General features: G+C 34.3%; 2 protein-coding genes across 2 annotated transcripts in view; both read left to right on the forward strand.

Moving 5' to 3' along the window:
• The window catches only part of LOC121412009 (CLIP-associating protein 1-like), a gene marked incomplete at its 3' end in the record, with an annotated part of 31614 nt that extends 19731 nt beyond the window's left edge, over positions 1–11883 (forward strand). The window contains exons 7-9 of the mRNA XM_041604921.1: positions 7462–7508; positions 9514–9618; positions 11875–11883. Coding sequence (XP_041460855.1) covers positions 7462–7508; positions 9514–9618; positions 11875–11883 — 161 coding nt within the window. The remainder of the gene's footprint in view (positions 1–7461; positions 7509–9513; positions 9619–11874) is intronic.
• Positions 11884–11885: 2 nt separating this feature from the next.
• LOC121412010 (CLIP-associating protein 2-like) lies at positions 11886–18466 on the forward strand (the record flags this gene model as incomplete). The annotated part of the gene is made up of 6 exons (XM_041604923.1): positions 11886–11955; positions 12428–12495; positions 13396–13488; positions 16739–16884; positions 17888–18023; positions 18392–18466. Coding segments are annotated over 6 exons (588 nt in total), but the record flags the coding sequence as incomplete, so codon positions are not given.
• Positions 18467–18987: the final 521 nt, after the last annotated feature.

The following is an 18987-nucleotide window of genomic DNA, read 5'->3' on the forward strand; positions in this document are numbered from 1 at the left end:
CTAACTCTCAATCCATCAATCTAATATAACAATAGAATGGATTTGAATGGAATGTATTAGACTACAATTGGGTTTAAAGTCCATGTTTGTTTTAATCTCTACAGTGGTAAATGTTGATCTATAAAAATACCTTCTTTTAATTATTCTGCTATTAAATTTTGGGTGACACAATATTTGCTCTGGGCTTTATTTCATCTAAGATATACATGTACATGTAGGGTTAGGGTTGTAATAGGGTTTTATGTTAGGTTTCATAGGGTGGATTTAACGCTATACCCTATCTTAAACCTAATAGGTTTAGGATAGGGTATAGTGTTAAATCCAGCTTCGAAGTTTAATAGTCATTCCATTAATGTGTTTAGTTTGCAGCGAAGTAATTGTCGGCAGAGCTAATGTCATGGAACCAAATTAAGAAGTGACCTGTTCTTCCTGTTTACCAAAAAGAGTGCTCATTTAATTTCTTTTGTTAATCTAGCCAATTAATTATCTACATTGTATTTTCATTATGTTGTTGGGTTTTTTTCTGGGGAGTTTGTTATTTAAATCATGATTTCTCTTGTCATAATCATTATCTAGATATGATCTGAGATAAAAACTCCAAGTAAACCAAGTCACTTGTCATCATCTGATCATTCAAGATTCATATTTTTTCTTATTGTTTTTGTATACAGATAGAGTGAGTCTCTATGGCATGCATTGTATTTTTAACTGTATTGTTTATCTCTTTCCTTGAAACCAAATTTATCTGAATAAAATTGTTTAAATCAATTTATTGGTACTGCTTTCACCAGGGATAGTGTAAACTGCATCATATACATTTGCAACTATGCACTTTCCTAAAGATATCTTGGGTTTGTTTTTACTTTCATATGATGAATAGAAGAATCACCATAAGATGAAAAGGGGCCCCCACTTGTTCACCACAACAACACTTCCCATTGCCAAACCGCCTACAGATGTGCTGGAAAAAGATAACTGAATTCATTTGTGGGTGTCGCATATCTGGCATGCAGACCTTGGAATGTAATTGAATATGCCATATTGCTGTGTTTGTAATGCAATATGTTTTGTTTTTTGTTCTGAATCATTCAGTATCGCTTGCCAGCGTTGATTATTTTTGTATTTGTGCTGAACTTGACACATGTTTGTGAATGTTGCTCCTGCCAGAGTACATTGTACATGTACTTCATAGTATTGACAAAATGCATTTGAATTTATTTTGTGAGGCCACCACCCATACTGTAGATTACTCAAGACGTCCAAAGTTGAATCATACAAGAGAAGTGTGAGAAAGATTTTCTTCCAGGTACTTCATACTGTGTGGACTTCAGAACTAGAATCTTCTTTATTTTTCATTTCCACTGCATTGTGAATTAGAGATTCTGTTTGAACAAGTCATGTGCACCTTTGAATAACTAGTATCAGTTTACCAAGTCTTGAAGCCTTTGCATATGGAGTAATAAGGACTTCAAACAATTGTTCGTGACTCTCCTATCATTCATGCCTATTTTGAAGGGACTGTTTTCATTCTTGTCAATTACAAAGAACATTTTTGTTTGAGCTCTTCATGACAGTGTCAAGTAAATTGGATAAGTGGATATAGTTTTGAGGACAGAGCTCAAGAAAGAACTCAAACAGCTATCCATTCCGAGGACGCTTATTGAAGTATAGTGGTAGTCTTAATGTGGAAACTTTAATTTGCAATTTGCGAAGATCAGCTTTAACCTAGTTGCATTGAATACCAGTAGATAAGAGAATACCATCGATATATTCTTATAGTCATCCTTCCTTGTTACCAGTTGGGAAAGCCGTAACTGATTGCTGTAACCAGCTCCTTAATTCCTTTCATCCATTAGAGAATATTTCTTTTACATGTTCAATACCCCAAGAAGCAAACCAAATAACAGGCCCATATCTTATTATTTGTTTTGACTATCAATAGCACCCATGGAGGATATCCAATATACTAGTCAACACAAAATTAATGAGCTGGGCAGTGTTTATTCATTAAACCCTCACTGGCCACCCCTCTGTATCAATCAGACAAATGTGTGAGTTTCCATCATTGTCTTTGCACCCCTTGTGCCCGTCATCTGCCTGAGCGAAAGGTCAGAAGCCCTTGAGATTCTCCATCGATGATGATTGACTGACGTAGGGGGATCCTTCTACTACCAATATAGAATTCACCCACCATCTGACTTCATGTATCAACCTTGGATGGGCGTGTGTATGCATGCATCGATCTGTCCTGCTTGCTAGTCACATCCATACCTTGGATTAGAAGATGCAGTCAACAGTTCATGCTGGTTCACCCTTGATTTGGAATGATTGATATTGATGCTCGCCTTTCTTTAACAAAATAATCCAATTTTTGAAGTTGATGAATCTCTGTGGTATAAAAGCTTTGGAGCACCTTGGTGATATAGGCTGCCTAACTGATGTGATGGTTGACCTGGAGTGGATTAGGAAACAATTTTTTTTAATTTTAAAGATGGGATTAAGGATTAACGATTAAGACATCTCTTGGATTAAATGCTTAGTTCAGTCACAGTGCTATGCTCAGCCATAATCAGAGGAAATTCCAGCGTGGCCTTTGTCTCATGCAGGAGTTTGAATAGTGTCACTCTTGTCAATTTGATATTTATAAAGTGCAGGCGACTTCAGTCATTCAATTTACCTTCTCCATGTTGGATTGTCCCTGTTTTATTTTGATGAGGTGAAGATAGGATGTTGATAATGAGTGCTGAAATTGAAATGGCTTCATTCAGAGTGAGTGCTGTCTGAATCTGAATACATGCCAGCGAGAGATAACATTGCTGCCAGACCGTATGCAAATTCAATTGAAGCACCTTATTCTCTGAATTTACGCTACTCCTATCTGAAATTGTGTTTGAGCTTGTGAGATTCCTTATGACAGTCTGCAAACTTAGTTAACTTGTAGCTGCACGACATCTTATTTTGAAGGATTGTTGTTTACGTCAGAAACGAAACAGTTTCATCTTGATGATTTATTTTGCATCATGCATGCTTTCATGAAGCTACCATTGTTGGCGGCTGCATGCTAGATTCTTCTTGCCTTGTATTCTTCAATGATTGTAATATAGAGAAAGTTTTCCTTAAGGCATAAAGAATCAATCAATACTCTTGAGGGATAGGAAGGTTCATCATATGCAATCATCTTCTCACCATCCCAGTGAAATATTTATTGAAATTGTAAGAAGAGATTGAGATAGGAACTGCATACTGTAGTACATTTATCTGTTGAGATTCTTGTGCATGTGCAGACCTTACCAAATTTCCTGCTGCTTTTACATATTGGATAATAACAAACATGGATTATAAGCCTTCTGCAATACCAGTGCCACGCAGGTCACTTTTCACTCCAAGATATCGTAAGTATAAAGTATATATTCTGGCAATTTTTAATTTAACCATCAGATTTTTTTTTTCAATTCAGTTTTGAATTACAGCACTTTACTTTTTGAAAATTTGATTTTGTGTGTGTGTGGGGGGGGGGGGGGTGGTATGCAAGGATATCTTATGTACCTGCAAAAATACATAGATTATTACTCAAACGAACATGTTAAAATGAATTGAGATGAAAGTTGTATTTGTTTTTTAATAATATGAATTTCAATGCAGCGTGACCTTTACTATTCAAATGCATGGAATGATGATGATATCGATACCTTTGGTAAATGACAAAATTATATAGAGTGAGTAATCACACTTGTGAATGAATGCATTGCATTTGAAGGTCTCTGAAGACACATTGTATAATTTATTAATGGCATTCCCCAAATAATCATCTCTTTTCATGAGCATATTGCAATTCCAGATAAGTTCAGGCTTCTGTTAATGTAGACTCTACATGATGAACAAAGTTCAATGAATATGAATTATGCCCTCATAAAGATACAGTTATTGTGGGTGTCACAACCTTCATGCTATTTACAGGTGATAAGTCATCAAAGTACTATTCCAACAAGGTAATTGAAAGCAAGGTTTATGATCAAAGTGCTTTTTTTTCCACAGGTAGCTGTCAAATTCTATTTCCGTCACCCAACTCTGTGTATATTATTTGACAGGCTTCGTTCCATGAAAATGCAATTCAACGACAACAATGATGCAATAATTGACTTGCAATTATATTGACCTGGGCAGCTTGTTGCTCTCATTTTATTTCCCATTATCTGTGAAATTATCAATTTTACCTTCTAAATCTGATGGTGGTGATTCATGATATTATGGCAGAAACAGACTACACTGTATACATACGTATTACGGTAGTCAGTGCATTTCTATATTCTGTTTTATTCTGATTTTTTTTATAGAAAACTATTGCATTGTGATATCGTTACAGAAATTGCAATGAAAATATGAGATCTTGTTACAAAATGTTAAAATTTGGTGCATCAGTTCATTTGAATTAAATATAACTGACATGTATATTGAAATATGTAAAAAAAATACAAATATGCCCATATTGTGAACTCACTGTTTAAACTAAAATATGGTCTAAAATAATGACTTAATTATGAGTACCTGAATATGAAACAAATCTCCATAAACAAGATGATCAATATATCATCACAATTGGCATTTCAAGCATTACAACACCACATTGGATCAATAAAAGATGTTTACCATCACCATGAAAACATGAGAATGATCCCAGCAAATTCACAAAATGTGTGACACAAAGCTGCCATTATTTCTAGATTTTACTTTACTACAAAAGTAACTCAAATGCTACAAATGAACAATATTGATGGTGCATGAACATGAACTTGTGTGTTTATTTAATAGACTTTTTTTATAATATGGAGTGAATACTAGTACACATGTCAAGGAATGCATGCACACGTGACACCGCAATACAAGTCTGTTATAACGCTCCACCATGGAACATAACACCCGAGCCTTAATTAGCTCTCAATATAGCCTGCCGAAAACCTTGATTTGGTTAACCCATTACAGGCCATGCCAGAGATAACTCCTTTAATTTACCATTGAAATAGCAGCCACATGTGTTTCATGAGTGATGCCATTACGTGATAAAGTTGCTATTAAATAGCAACCTTCCATTCCATTTTACAAGAAATGTCCTAGCAATGCTTTGAGATCATTATATCACTATTTCAATTACTATAGATTATTGTCTATTACAGTATATTTCATGTTTATACTCTTTCACTTTTTTGTCACCAGTCAAATATACTATTATGTGAAGTACTGTTTTTAGTAATGATACTTGATAGTTGATAAGTTACCGTAAGTAACGGTGTATAACCGCACCTTTTTCTCGGCGGGGTAGAAGCAAAAGTCGGGGGTGCGATTTATACACGGTGACGGGTCTGAGCCAGCCCGCCGTAACCCCTCCCGTACATGTACGATGTCTGCCAGTTCACAACACATCGAGTGGCCGGGCGTAGCCGCCCAGGCAATGTCGTTTAGAGGGGTATGAGCCGCGGGTAATGGGAAGCGATTGTTGCAATATTCATTAAATGTTGTCCATAACAAACGCACCCACCTTCATGACACTAATTTTGACTTTATTCTCGATTCAAAGTAGTGAAGTTCCCTGGCTAATTTAAAAGAGACGCCAAGCATACTCGGTAATATTTTGTCACCGCTGAGCGAGAGTTGAGTGAGCTTAGAGATTGCGTTGTAATGTGGTTGTAGTGCGACTTAAGCTGGCGCTATTCAAAGTCCCGTTTCGCGCCAGCTTGTTTTTTTTCCTTCCTGTTTGCTTTTCATAAGATACCATGTAAACCACGCACGAGAGAGACGGCACGAAGCCGTAAAAAACAACTGTAAAAAATGCAAATTTCTTTGTTTCTTGAACCTTCCTATAATCCCGTATCCAAAATTCATGCTAAGACATCAAATTTCTGAAAGTGATTGTGAAATTGTGATGCAAGAAATGTGAATGTTTCTTCCTTCTACGCTGGGAAAGACACAGATCATAATTTGATAAGATGTACTGGCATGACTTGTACTGTATCGTAGTTTGCAATGTAATGGCAGTGCTGTGTGTGTACACTTACTGTGAGGTGAGCGAGTGTGTAAGTTGCCAATATTGTCGGGACCATTCTTTCTAACATTTGTAGATGAATTGATCAAGAACAGCATATTTCTGCATACCGGTAATCTCTTTGGATACTTTGGAAATCTGAAAAACTTAGATTTTGTTTCTTCGTACCTCAAATATGCATGTAAATGTGAGAAGATTTTTTTTTTTTTTTTTTTTTAGTCCAAAGTTGGGGGTGCGGTTAATACACGGGTGCGGTTAATACACCGTTACTTACGGTATGTTTATTCATCATTACTCATCTACACCTTAATTATAACTATATGGAAATAATTTATTGCCAATTTAAGGAGTGTTTTTTTTTTATGATCAGGAAATAGTACCTGGATTTTCACTTGTCCTGAGATATTTCTGAGCAGTGTGAACTTTGAATGCAATTGATTGAAATTCACATTGTGTAGAATTATTACCCTTCAAAGTATTTTATTGGTGTTCAAGATTTATGTTTTCTGAATATTGAATTTCAGTGATGCCAAGTTTTGATAACCCAGATAGAAATAATCCATCAGATTTCAGCCTAGGTTTAAATAAATAAGGGTGTGTTTATGCTTCCATCGCGAGGAAAGAATCAGCGTTTTCAAACGTCAATTCAAAACGCCGATCGTAAACATGGTTGTGGAAGTGCTGTTTATGCTTGACTTTTCCGAGGCGAAATCGTAATTTTCATTGAGCAGGAAAGCGAGGTCAAATTGGGCGCATCTTTTTTCAAAAGTTTTTTTTTTCCAAGTGTTATTACGTGGAGATAACATGGAGCAATGCGATGGTCACCGGAAGCATGTACCAAATGACGTCATTTAAACACGTTTACGATCGTGGTTCTGTTTATACTTCCCCAGAAAGCCTGATTCTGGTCAAACGACGTTTACCAACACACCTTTTTGTGAGTTTACAATCGGCGTTTTGAAACAGCATTTAAATGAAAGTAAGCATGGATGCAACCGTGTTTTGGACTAATCACGTTTGGAAACGCTGATTCTGGCCTGAAAAGTGAAAGCATAAACACGGCCTAAAATAATTCCTTTCTGCTGATAATCACTGCGCAAAGTAGCCTTGTAATGCTGATTTAAGATATTTTTTGTTGACTTTATTACTCAGAAAATGGTGGGGGGGGAACAGGTTAATTTCATTTCTTGATTATATTGCGTGTGGGGCTGCTTTTAATAAAGTTGAGTTATGCAAATTTAATATCTTACATTTGTTTGATTAAGGTATAGTTACAAATAAAATAAGTTTGTAAGTTGCCATTGTTTATGCAGATCTGAAATTAGCGCTTTAATTTAAAGATCAGCATTTTGAATCATCATACGATTGTCATGTTTTAGCCTATGTATCGTAACAATCTTCCCCTATTTCTATTTTCATTTCAGCTCCTGCTAAAACATCAGCATCGCAAGATGAGACTGACAGTAAGCCTGTAAGTATTACGTTAATATGATGATACATGTAAGTTAGAATCAATCTAGAAACACATTATTGCATGGGTAGAGTGTTTGTTGAGAACCAGAATGGATATGTTTAATGATAGGAATTAGTACATTGTATCATTAGATGCTGTCTTGGTGCAAGATTGATTTTAAGAATGATAATAAAAAAATGATTTAAGTTGGTGTCACATACACATCATGTAGCACATTGGAAATCATCATAGATTTGATAATATGGATTTGAACATTCTACATCCTTGTCATCACCTTCATTAAATCATTGCAGACATCCATTCATGATACTCTTCATGTCTATTTGTAAGCATCATATAGTGTTTTGGATTTTCATCTTTCATTTAGAGGATTATGGGTTCAAATTCTACCATGAGGTATTAATTACCTTTTTATAGCAAGATCTTTGATTTCTTAAGAAATTAAAAACATTAATTTAAAGATCAACTTTACTACCCCATTTCCAAAACAAAAAAGGGTGAAATGAAAAGAAGAAAGAAATGCCTGACAATTTATCTCATCATTCTTTATCCTTAAAGTCTATAGTTTGGGTAAATCCCCATATATTATTATTATGTGAAGGATTTATTTTAAAAAATAAGATAAGACAAATTAACACAAATTCCATCATTTTTTTCAACTAGGTGCCTTATTGAAATTAAACATTTGCATATTTTTGTCTTCTTTATTTAATCTCTGTCAGGAGCTTCCTAATATCAAATTATTAAATCTGTAATTATTCACTCAAAGGCTATTTTAAAATGAAAGCATTACTGTGAGAGGGCTCTAGATGTTATTAAAATGCCAATGGCTGAAAAAATTGCAAAATCTAAATTTTCCCATACATTCAGTAAGTACTACACTTGAATTTTAGATGATACTTTAGTACTATATTTTACATAACTTACCTTTTTTTCTCCAATTTATGGGGAAATATGAATGTTCACTAATTGATAGCTACATTATAAACATACTTGTATTGATTAGTGTTCAGAATAGTTCATGTCATCAGACTTCATTAGAAAGTTCATGTTGTGCTTATTTTAGCTAAACAATAATGGCATACAGTCATGATCAAAGAAGTGTATTCACAAAACTATAGTACACTTTAATAAGTAATTCAAGTAAGAGATACACAAAAAAAACTAAAGAACTACATTGAAAATTTCTTGTTAAATGAAGGTAGGAGTTACCTTTTTTAAGATAATGATTAAGAATGAGATACTGATTGGCAGTTTGATTACTACCTAGCTTTGTTGTTCAGAGTATAAAAACAACTTTCTGTCAAAAAAATAAAAGTATGCATTTAAGTGCTCCATGTCTTTTATAGATACTTTGTGTCGTAACTCTTCATGTAGTCATTTCATTGTGATCTGTATGTATTATGCCAGCTGTTTTGTTTTAGTTTTGTTGAATGTGCATGTTCTGGTATTGTGTTTAGTTTATTGTTAGTGTTACATGTAGGTGCTGATCCTCATTTGATTCCATATATCTTATCTATTCAATGAAAGGAGTGTGAATATGTATTGAGATAGGGATGGTTTCTTATATCATGTATATCATATCATTCAGAAAATAAAGGATAAAGTGCACATTTGATTAATCAAAATTATGAATTATTTATTTAAAAGGGATTATAATGTTTCTACTAATACTATTTACATTCATTTTATTTGGCATCATATTTAACCTTCATTATACAGGGTGAAATAAAATTTCTTTTAGGCTGTCTTTTATTTAGTTAATTAGATATGTGTTAATTTTGTTATTTTGATTTTGTTGAATGTAAACAATAGATTGTTTTTTAAAGAGTTTTTGTAAATGTATGTAAATAAGCATGCAGTTAATTTGCTTGATATTCCCTTCTAATAATACATGTAAAAGAACCACACATATGCATCTGTTGCACCTTTCGCTATTATGATTTGTATTTTGTTTTGCATGCTCTTTTACAAACGACACCCCTTCATAACCCATAACCAGTCAAAAAAATCGCGGCATTCTAAAATCGACACCTCTACATCATCATGGAACGCAAAAGCCAAAAGTGCTGTTGCGAAGAAGGTGGCTATGAGGGCCGCAGCTGAGGTGAGAGCTTGCACTTTTTCCCTAAAAAAGACTAATGCTTGCTGTGTGATACCTACTTACATTTGACCTTTGGTTTGGAGTTCTTGAAGTTCATTAGAAATGGTTGAAATCATTGCTGATCATGATCTCATTCTAGTAGTGTAACTGAAAAGAAAAAAATATACAATCATTGGCAATTCTGATTTCTACATGTCATACTTACACATAGATTAGAGTCTCAGGTGTTTACATTCTTTATTCTCATTACTAACTCATAAATTACAAAGCCTCTTCAACCTGTTATCTTTTTTTTTCTTGAAATATATCCTGAATAGGGACTATGTACTCATGTTTACTGGTGGATGTTTCATAAAGCTGTTCGTACATGTAAGTAAGAGCGGCTTTCAGAACGACTGGTGATCCTTTCTTATGGCACATGGTATATTCATTAGCGATGGTTTCACGCATAAGAAAGGATCACCAGTCGTTCTTAAAGTCACTCTTAACTTACAAACAGCTTTATGAAACGGCCCCCTGGTTTATTAAAACTTAGTATGTTGAATACTCTTGCACACTTGATTTTTTTGTCCACCTGCGAAGCAAAGTGAGACTATAGGCGCCGCTTTTCCGACGGCGACGGCGGCGCGGCGGCGTCAACATCAAATCTTAACCTGAGGTTAAGTTTTTGAAATGACATCATAACTTAGAAAGTTATGGACCTAGTTAATAAAACTTGGCAATAAGTTAATCAAGTATTACTGAACATCCTATTAGAGTTTCATGTCACATGACCAAGGTCAAAGGTCATTTAGGGTCAATGAACTTAGACCATGTTGGAGGAATCAACATCGAAATCTTAACCTGAGGTTAAGTTTTTGAAATGTCATCATAACTTAGAAAATATATGGACCTAGTTCATGAAACTTGGAACATAGGTTAATCAAGTATCAATGAACATCCTGCATGAGTTTCACGTCACATGACCAAGTCAAAGGTCAATTAGGGTCAATGAACTTGGACGAATTGGGGATATCTGTTGAATTCCCATCATAACTTTGAAAGTTTATGGATCTGATTCATGAAACTTGGACATAATAGTAATCAAGCATCACTGAACATTTTGTGCAAGTTTCAGGTCACATGATGAAGGTCAAAGGTCATTTAGGGTCAATGAACTTTGGCCGAATTGGGGATATCTGTTGAATTCCCATCATAACTTTGAAAGTTTATGGATCTGATTCATGAAACTTGGACATAATAGTAATCCAGCATCACTGAACATTTTGTGCAAGTTTCAGGTCTCATGATTAAGGTCAAAGGTCATTTAGGGTCAATGAACTTTGGCCGAATCGGGGGTATCTGTTGAATTACCATCATAACTTTGAAAGTTTATTGGTCTAGTTCGTTAAACTTGGACATTAGAGTAACCAAGTATCACTGAACATCCTGTGCGTGTTTCAGGTCACATGTCCAAGTCAAAGGTCAATGAACTTTAGCCGAATTGGGTGTATCTGTTGAATTACCATCATAACTTTGAAAGTTTATGGATCTGATTCATGAAACTTGTACATAAGAGTAATCAAGTATCACTGAACATCCTGTTCCAGTTTCAGGTCACATGATCAAGGTCAAGGTCATGTAAGGTCAATGAACTTTGGCCATGTTGGGTTTTTTTGTTGAATAACCATCATATCTCTGTAAGTTTATTGGTCTAGTTCATAAAAAGAGGACATAAGAGTAACCATGTATCACTGAACATCTTGTGCGAGTTAGAGTAGTATGCAAAGTCAGCACTGCTGCTATATTGAACCGCGTGATGCAGGTGAGACGGCCAGAGGCATTCCACTTGTTTCCTTTAGATGTTGCTATCCTTATTCCTTCTTAAACATTTAATGGTACAGTATATGAGTGTAACTGGTTTATTGTATTGGTTTATGTATATCTGTTAAAATATTCTTTCTATAAATGATAACAAGATGATGTGTAATGTGTGCAAAACCCAAATTTTAACAAGATAATGGGTATAACCCAAATGAATTTTGCTGTGGATTATAACAGTTTGCTTATCCTTGTAGATTTAGTTCAAATTTGTAGCAACCCTATGCTCATTTAACACTCTTTTCAAATTGTGGTGTATATATAAATATATATATATATATATATGTGTATATATATAATGTATCTTTATCTTTTGTAAAATTGATTGACATGCCCTTGGATTTGCCTTTGGATTTGTCATAAAGGATTTGTGGTAATCTAATGTTTATCAATCCACAGGCTGCTGTTCAAAGACTGCTCCTGCAAAGAGACCTGCTGCATCCACAACACAACGAAAGTCCATTAGTAGACCATCAACAGGTAGATCATTACTATCACTTTATTAAATGTGCATCGAAATTACTAACTGCTTGAGTGGTCTTTATGGGCATGGAATCATGTACATTTTGGAATAATGTGATAAGAATACGAATTGTATGCTATCCAATCAGCTGATCTAAATCTGGGCCTTGAGGGTTATACAGGTGTACTTGCTAAAGAAGTATTGTTGCTTAGTGGAAGGAAACATTGAAAGGGTTAATATTTACCAATATAATGCTTGTGGCAGATCAAGTAGCAAGGAGAGGGGATGTACACATTGATTTCAAAAAGTGATGTGATTTCATGAATATATTTCATGAATATATTTGTTTGTATTTTATAACTTGTGAAAATGCCTTGTTCAGAACTGAGTAACAGACCCTCTCTCCTTCAGAAATTGCTAGTTTGGGACAGACATAATAAATTTAAAACTAGATAACATACTAAGTTTCTCTCGAAATGTGCCCATCAGGTTCCAGCAGTGGTGCAGTAGATGAGAATTTCTTCCAAGCTGCCTATGAAGATGTCCCTAGTGTTTCAGTAAGTATCTCATCACATAGAGGTAACACCCTTCATTGCCATACCCACATAGCAGCAAACTCTTAGCCTGGCAAAAAGAGGTGTACCATCTGCCTATTAAAGCCCTTTTATGGCACTATATATTGTGATATTTAGAAGGGCAGTGGTGGCCTCATATTCTGGAATCCAAGGGCAAATTGTGGTTGATAGTGAACTTTGTGAAGGCATTATTCATATAAACTTGATAGCTCTCTCATGAAACTGTTGTAAGGTTACTCATGATTTTATGAGTGACTGGAATATGAACTCCCTACTTTCTGTAATATTTTAGCAGAGTGTGACTGTGGATGAATTAAACACAGATGTCTAAAAGCAAAACATTTTATTGTTAAAGTGTGTATCTAGATCATATTTCATATTTAGATTCTGTGATTGAAACTATTAAACACTAGGCTTTGTAGTCTTGTACTTCATGAACAGGGGTGCCTCATAAATTAATTACAATTGCAATATGGGTGGAAAATTTATATCTTAACCACTGAGCTGACATCGAAATATCCTGATTTTGCCTAACATCCATACTTTCAGACAACATTTTTAGGAAATAATGTATTCAATGGCACAATCTAATTTTCAATTATTTACAGAACATTCCATTCATTTCTAGATAAGTCTGGAAAATTTTATAACATGATTTTGGCACAGTATACCCCAGTCCGTTTTTATGTCACTCAGAAAGTTATTTATTCAGTCATACATAAAGTCATTTGTAAATTTGGCAAACAACTTATGTAAACACCCAACGGTCCCTCAGAAAGGATCCAAGCCATTGATCATGTGCTTGCTTGCTTTCTAATATTTATGCTTAACATTTGGCCAAAATAACACATTTACCAACTTTTATTTTTTCTTCCCAAACAGATATTCACAACAAAACAGCTGGAGGATGATCTTAGTAAGATGTCTACCATTCTAAGTAATGATAAAGCAGATTGGGAACTTCGAGTGACAGCAGTAAGTAGAGATTTTGTTGCTTGTTTACTTGGCATAAATGTTCTTCAAGTTTGGTTTATTGAAGTAGCATTTGCTTATGATACATTTCAATTCAATTTCAATATTCATTCAAAATTAAAAAAATTACAAGGTAAAAACACATATACAATAAAATAGCATGTGGAGACAGCTTTGATGAACATTGAGGTCTTGTCAAATGCTGCCACCAATATACAAACAATTAAAACCAAGAAATATACAAGAACACATGAAAAGAGAGCATATTTCAAATAAATGATATAAATAAGATGATGCAAATAAAAATGAATTTAACATTGAGCAAAACCTTACAAACCCTAAACGGACATAACACAATCAATTTAAAAGGAAAGGAAGTACCAAAGTTAAAATAAAATGAAGAAAAATCATTATTTTATCATGAAGGTTAGACTGCAAAGTTCTGTAATCCAATATCTATTGATATGTGCTCATGCCAACAGCTCCTTTGAGCAGGGGCCTGTTCCATAAATTTTGCAGTTCTGTTTGAATAAAACTAATTGGATTGCCTGATAAAAATTGTCTTTATGAAACAGGATCCTGTTCACTGAATGAGTAAATCATATTATTTGATCTTGTCAGAGTTTTTACTTCTAAATAAAATTCCTTCTACGTTTATCTTGTTCTTTCTGATAACCAACATGAGCACTTCAAGGCAAATTCTGTGCATGTGGTCAAAGAAGTTGAAGATAGTGGGTGACTGACTTAGGGAAATATTTGTATTTCAAGATTTTATTATTTTTCTTTTTCTTTTTTTATTATTATTTTATTCATTTCGTATGTTTTATTTTATTTTATTCCCATTTATTGATGAATTCATTTATTAATAATTATTTCATCAATTGATGTTTTATCTGTATGTTTATTCATTTATTTTTTGTTTGGGGGCATGAAGAACATCATAATCGGTTGATGTATGATGCCACCCTAAAGTGGTCATTGTTTTAGGGATTAACACAATGATTACTCATGTAAAAAAAATGATAATATTATTCCGTGTGAAATGAGAAAAGGAGAGAAAGAGAGACCTCAGAATAGTTACATGTGTGCCATTGAATGATGAATTACTCCCATTAGACAGGATACATTTAATTTAGAGTATACTCCAATGGATCCACTCAAATTAGTTGCAAAATCTTGGCACTATAAAGGGAGCAGCGGATGTGAATTAGCGGATATGATTTTGGTCTTCAATTAAGCAATGCCAGTTGTCATGACGATAAATTACAACTTGTTGCATTTAGTGACTTAGGATAGAATGGTCTGGTGGGGCCTGAAGTTTAGGAGAAATCTGTCTTGAAATAACTCAACAGCTTCCTAGAAAAACAAAGCCTGTCAGTCAAGATTGACTCCATGAGAAGTACTAATTTTAGGCTAACAATTAAACTTTAATTCATAAAACTGTCCTTGCTCATGTTTTATTATGATGAATTTCTAGTTTGGATTATAATAAATTACTTTGACCATTAAGGTTATTCAATTGCACTTGCATATTCTTGTGATCCTAAATTATGGGAAAGGGAGAAGCAATATTGTCTCGCCTGCATAGCAGAACGAGACTGTAGGCGACGGCGGTGGCGTCGTCGTCAACATTGAAATCTTAACCAAGGTTAAAGTTTTAAAATGTCATCATAACTTAGAAAGTATATGGACCTAGTTCATGAAACTTGGACATAAGGGTAATCAAGAATTGCTGAACATTCTACCTGAGTTTCAGGTCACATGACCAAGGTCAAAGGTCATTTAGGGTCAATGAACTTAGACCATGTTGGGGGAATCATATTGAAATCTTAACCAAGGTTAAGTTTTTGAAATTTTGTCATAACTTCTAAAGTATATGGACCTAGTTCATGAAAATTAGACATAAAAGTGATAATTTATAACTGAAGATCCTGCCCGAGTTTCAGGTCATATGACCAAGGTCAAAGGTCACTTAGGGTCAACGAACTTTGATCATGTTGGGGGGTATTTGGGGGGGTATAACTTTAACATTTTATGGATCTAGTTCATGAAACTTAGACGTAAGAGCAATTAAGTATCCCAGAACATCTTGTGCAAGTTTCATATCACATGATCTAGGTCAAAGGTCATGTAGGGTCAACGAACTTTGATAATGTGGGTGGTTTTGGTGGAAACTTTAAAGTTTATTGATTGAGTTCATGAAAATTGGGACATTATAGTAACCATGTAACCCTGAATATCTTGTGCTTGTTTCTGATCACATGACCAAAATCAAAGGTCATTTAGGGTCAGTGAACTTTGGCCATGTTGGGGGTATTTGTTGAATTTGCATCATAACTTAGAAAGTGTATGGATCTACACATGTAGTTCATGAAACATAGACATAAGGGTAATCAAGTATAATTGATTGATTCACATGTCTTAGGTCACATGATCATGGTCAAAGGTCATCTTGGGTCAGTGGACATAGTATTCTTTTGTGAATAATTATTCAATACCTGTTTTCATAGTCACCTCTGCTGCTATATCGAATTGCGGAATGCAGACGAGACTGCCAGAGGCGTTCCACTTGTGTTTTAGAATAATTGATTTTCTTTTTTTTTTTCAAATTTAAAGGACTTCCAAATGATATAGGAATTTCAGTTTTGTGTGCATGAGCAAATAATTAGTATATTATAAAATCTTCTTGAAATTCATAGAAATATATATAGATTATGTATTGTATTCTGATGCATTTTCATCCATTGATATACAAATCATGGTGGTACACAAATTAAAAGAAGAATGAATAGACTTAAATTGCTCAATAATCACTCACACTAAATTTCATTAAAAGTATGGTTGTGTGTATCTGACAGGGGCCTTGGGACCCTCATAAAGAAGTTTATCAATAACGAGTTTCATTCAATCATGGTATAACAAAGAAGTTGGATAGTTAACAGCCGTTGGTTTTGCAGACTTGCAATGAAAATGTCTCCTGCCACACGATATTGGTTGGTTTACTCTATTGTGCCTTAATAAACCATCAAAAAGGTACTATCATTTGTTTTGAAATCATGCCATTTGATTGGTTGATGGCAAATTTGTCACAAATTTTAGTAACGGCAATTGATAACACTTTGTGCAAAACAGGGCACTTATCTATTATTATAAGCGTTAGCGTTAACCATTTGATTTCCTATCTAGGCTTTGTATAGGGACCACCATATATCAGTCTAAAGCAAAGGGTTTATTTGCTTTCTTTTTTTTTCAGTTGAAGAAATTACGAGCATTCATCATAGCCGGTGCAGCAGAATATGATTGCTTTGGGCAATCACTAAGGCAGATGGAAGAAGCCCTTATTTTGTCAGTCAAAGATCTAAGGTCACAGGTCTTACGAGAAGCTTGTGTCACATTAGCGTGAGTTCACTTCTTTTGCTATCTATCCACATTTTGAAGTCTGTCATAATGTCATTTCATGCCATTATTTTGTTTTCATTTGTATAAAATCACTTGAATTTATACCAATCCATGTAAGTTTCAGTGGATATTGTTACAATACAGCACAGATCAGGGAACTCTGCTGCCTGATACATATACTTTCTGTGAGAGTGTGCTATCTTGTGCATTGGTACTGCATCGATTGTTATAATGGGCAGTACCCCATTGCATGAAGGTTCATTTGCCATTTAATATTGTAACTACTGCCTTGAGGATATTCAACAGCCATTCAAATTTAAAGATTCCATGGAAGTTACCATTGGATTGCAAAGTTAGCATATACAAATAATGTACATCAAGGGCATTAGTAAGAATTACATGTAGAGTGTACCTTTTGGACAGTTCTATACTTATTTAAAGGTAACATGTGCATGTTATTCTAATACCTGAGCAAATTTGCTGAGTATTGTATGTTTCATAAGATGTTGATCCTTGTTATTTAATGAACCATCCTCTCCTCAAAACCATAACCGGTCATTAGAAATAGTCATGACTACCAGTCCAATTTTACTGTTAGCTGAAAGAAATGAATGGTCATTTAATAGATTTCAGCCAATGAGTTGATAAGGTTCCATATCACGATTTTATCTTACCTTTTAATACATTGGACCAAAGCTTATACTTAGGATGTCTTGCCTTATGTAATAGCGGAGTGCAGTTTCATGGGCCCAACCTGTATTAATAGCCGAGTTTACCCACAAAACCAAGTTTCTGTGCATTCATTAGTATTTAACATGGTAAAAGCTCAGTGAGTCTTTGAAAGTTACATTATAGTCTGTTATTAGTGATATATGCATTGTTGAATATATATCTTTTTTTTAATTTGTGCTTGGCAATGAATTTTTATTGTTCAGAGAGACTTGATGCTTAGAACCCATTTCTGTACTTGAAGACAAAGTTTTATCGTGTTCTACCCTTCCAGGTTTTTATCAATTCGTCTGAAGCGGCAGTTTGACCATGCTGCAGAGGTTGTCCTTCCCCATTTATTTATTCTCATTCAGAATAGTGCAAAGGTCATGGCCACATCAAGCATGGTTGCAATAGACGTTATCATTAGGGTAAGTATTTGGAAATATTTACACCTCCATGTCGGGTACATGTTTCCCATGATTCTTTCAAGATATATAAATTTTTTTTTAAAGAATTTTAGATCAGCGTATAATTCAGAATGTCTCCTTGAAGAAAAAATATATGTTGTTTGTGCATCTTTTTAATAATTCTATTAATATGAATAGAATATGGTATATTACAGAGTAGTAGGAATCAAAATCAGGGGGGGGGGGGGTTACAACAAGACTTGACTACAGAAATGTATGATTTTCCAAGTAAAAAAACATGTAAAAAATGAAATTTTTTGCCAAGTTGTTCCTTATTTATGTCACATTTCTGTAATCTTAACTTATTAATATATTTCATTATTTCACAGCATACACATTCACCTAGGCTTATACCCATTATGAAAAGCAATGCAACTTCTAAGTCAACTGCCATTAGGAAGTAAGTAATAGTATTTGTGATCTTGATCTTTCAAAAGTCTCTTGTATCAATCAATTGGATTAATTGTTATAATTCCTGCATAATTTCAATATTTATATACAGTGCGTATCAAAAAAAAGTTTACACTTTGAAAAAGCCCCTGGGAATTTAAAAATATACAACATGTGGGTAATTTTTGCACGTATAATCTTGGGTTTGGGTCTCATCTATCCAATGAAAGTAAAAGTTTTGTCAGAATGTTACACTTGAGTGAGCACTGTCCATTTCTGTAAAGCTCGCAGAAATTTGTTTGCGCAGAAATGCTCATTTTCATGCTGTGTCAAGGGAAAGGGCGAAATCAAACTTACCCAACGAAACATTTATCATACATTTCCCTTGCACTTTTTAGTCAATTGAAATAAAAACGGATACATTCCAGCATTTTGTAACAATTTTGCCACCCATAGTGAAATTTTCAACTCTTATTAAGCAACGTTTACCCTATTTGTTCCAGCTGGATCTGAGGACATAACTGAATCTGAAGAA

This window comes from Lytechinus variegatus, chromosome 3 (assembly GCF_018143015.1).
Source record: "Lytechinus variegatus isolate NC3 chromosome 3, Lvar_3.0, whole genome shotgun sequence".
NCBI lineage: Eukaryota > Metazoa > Echinodermata > Echinoidea > Temnopleuroida > Toxopneustidae > Lytechinus > Lytechinus variegatus.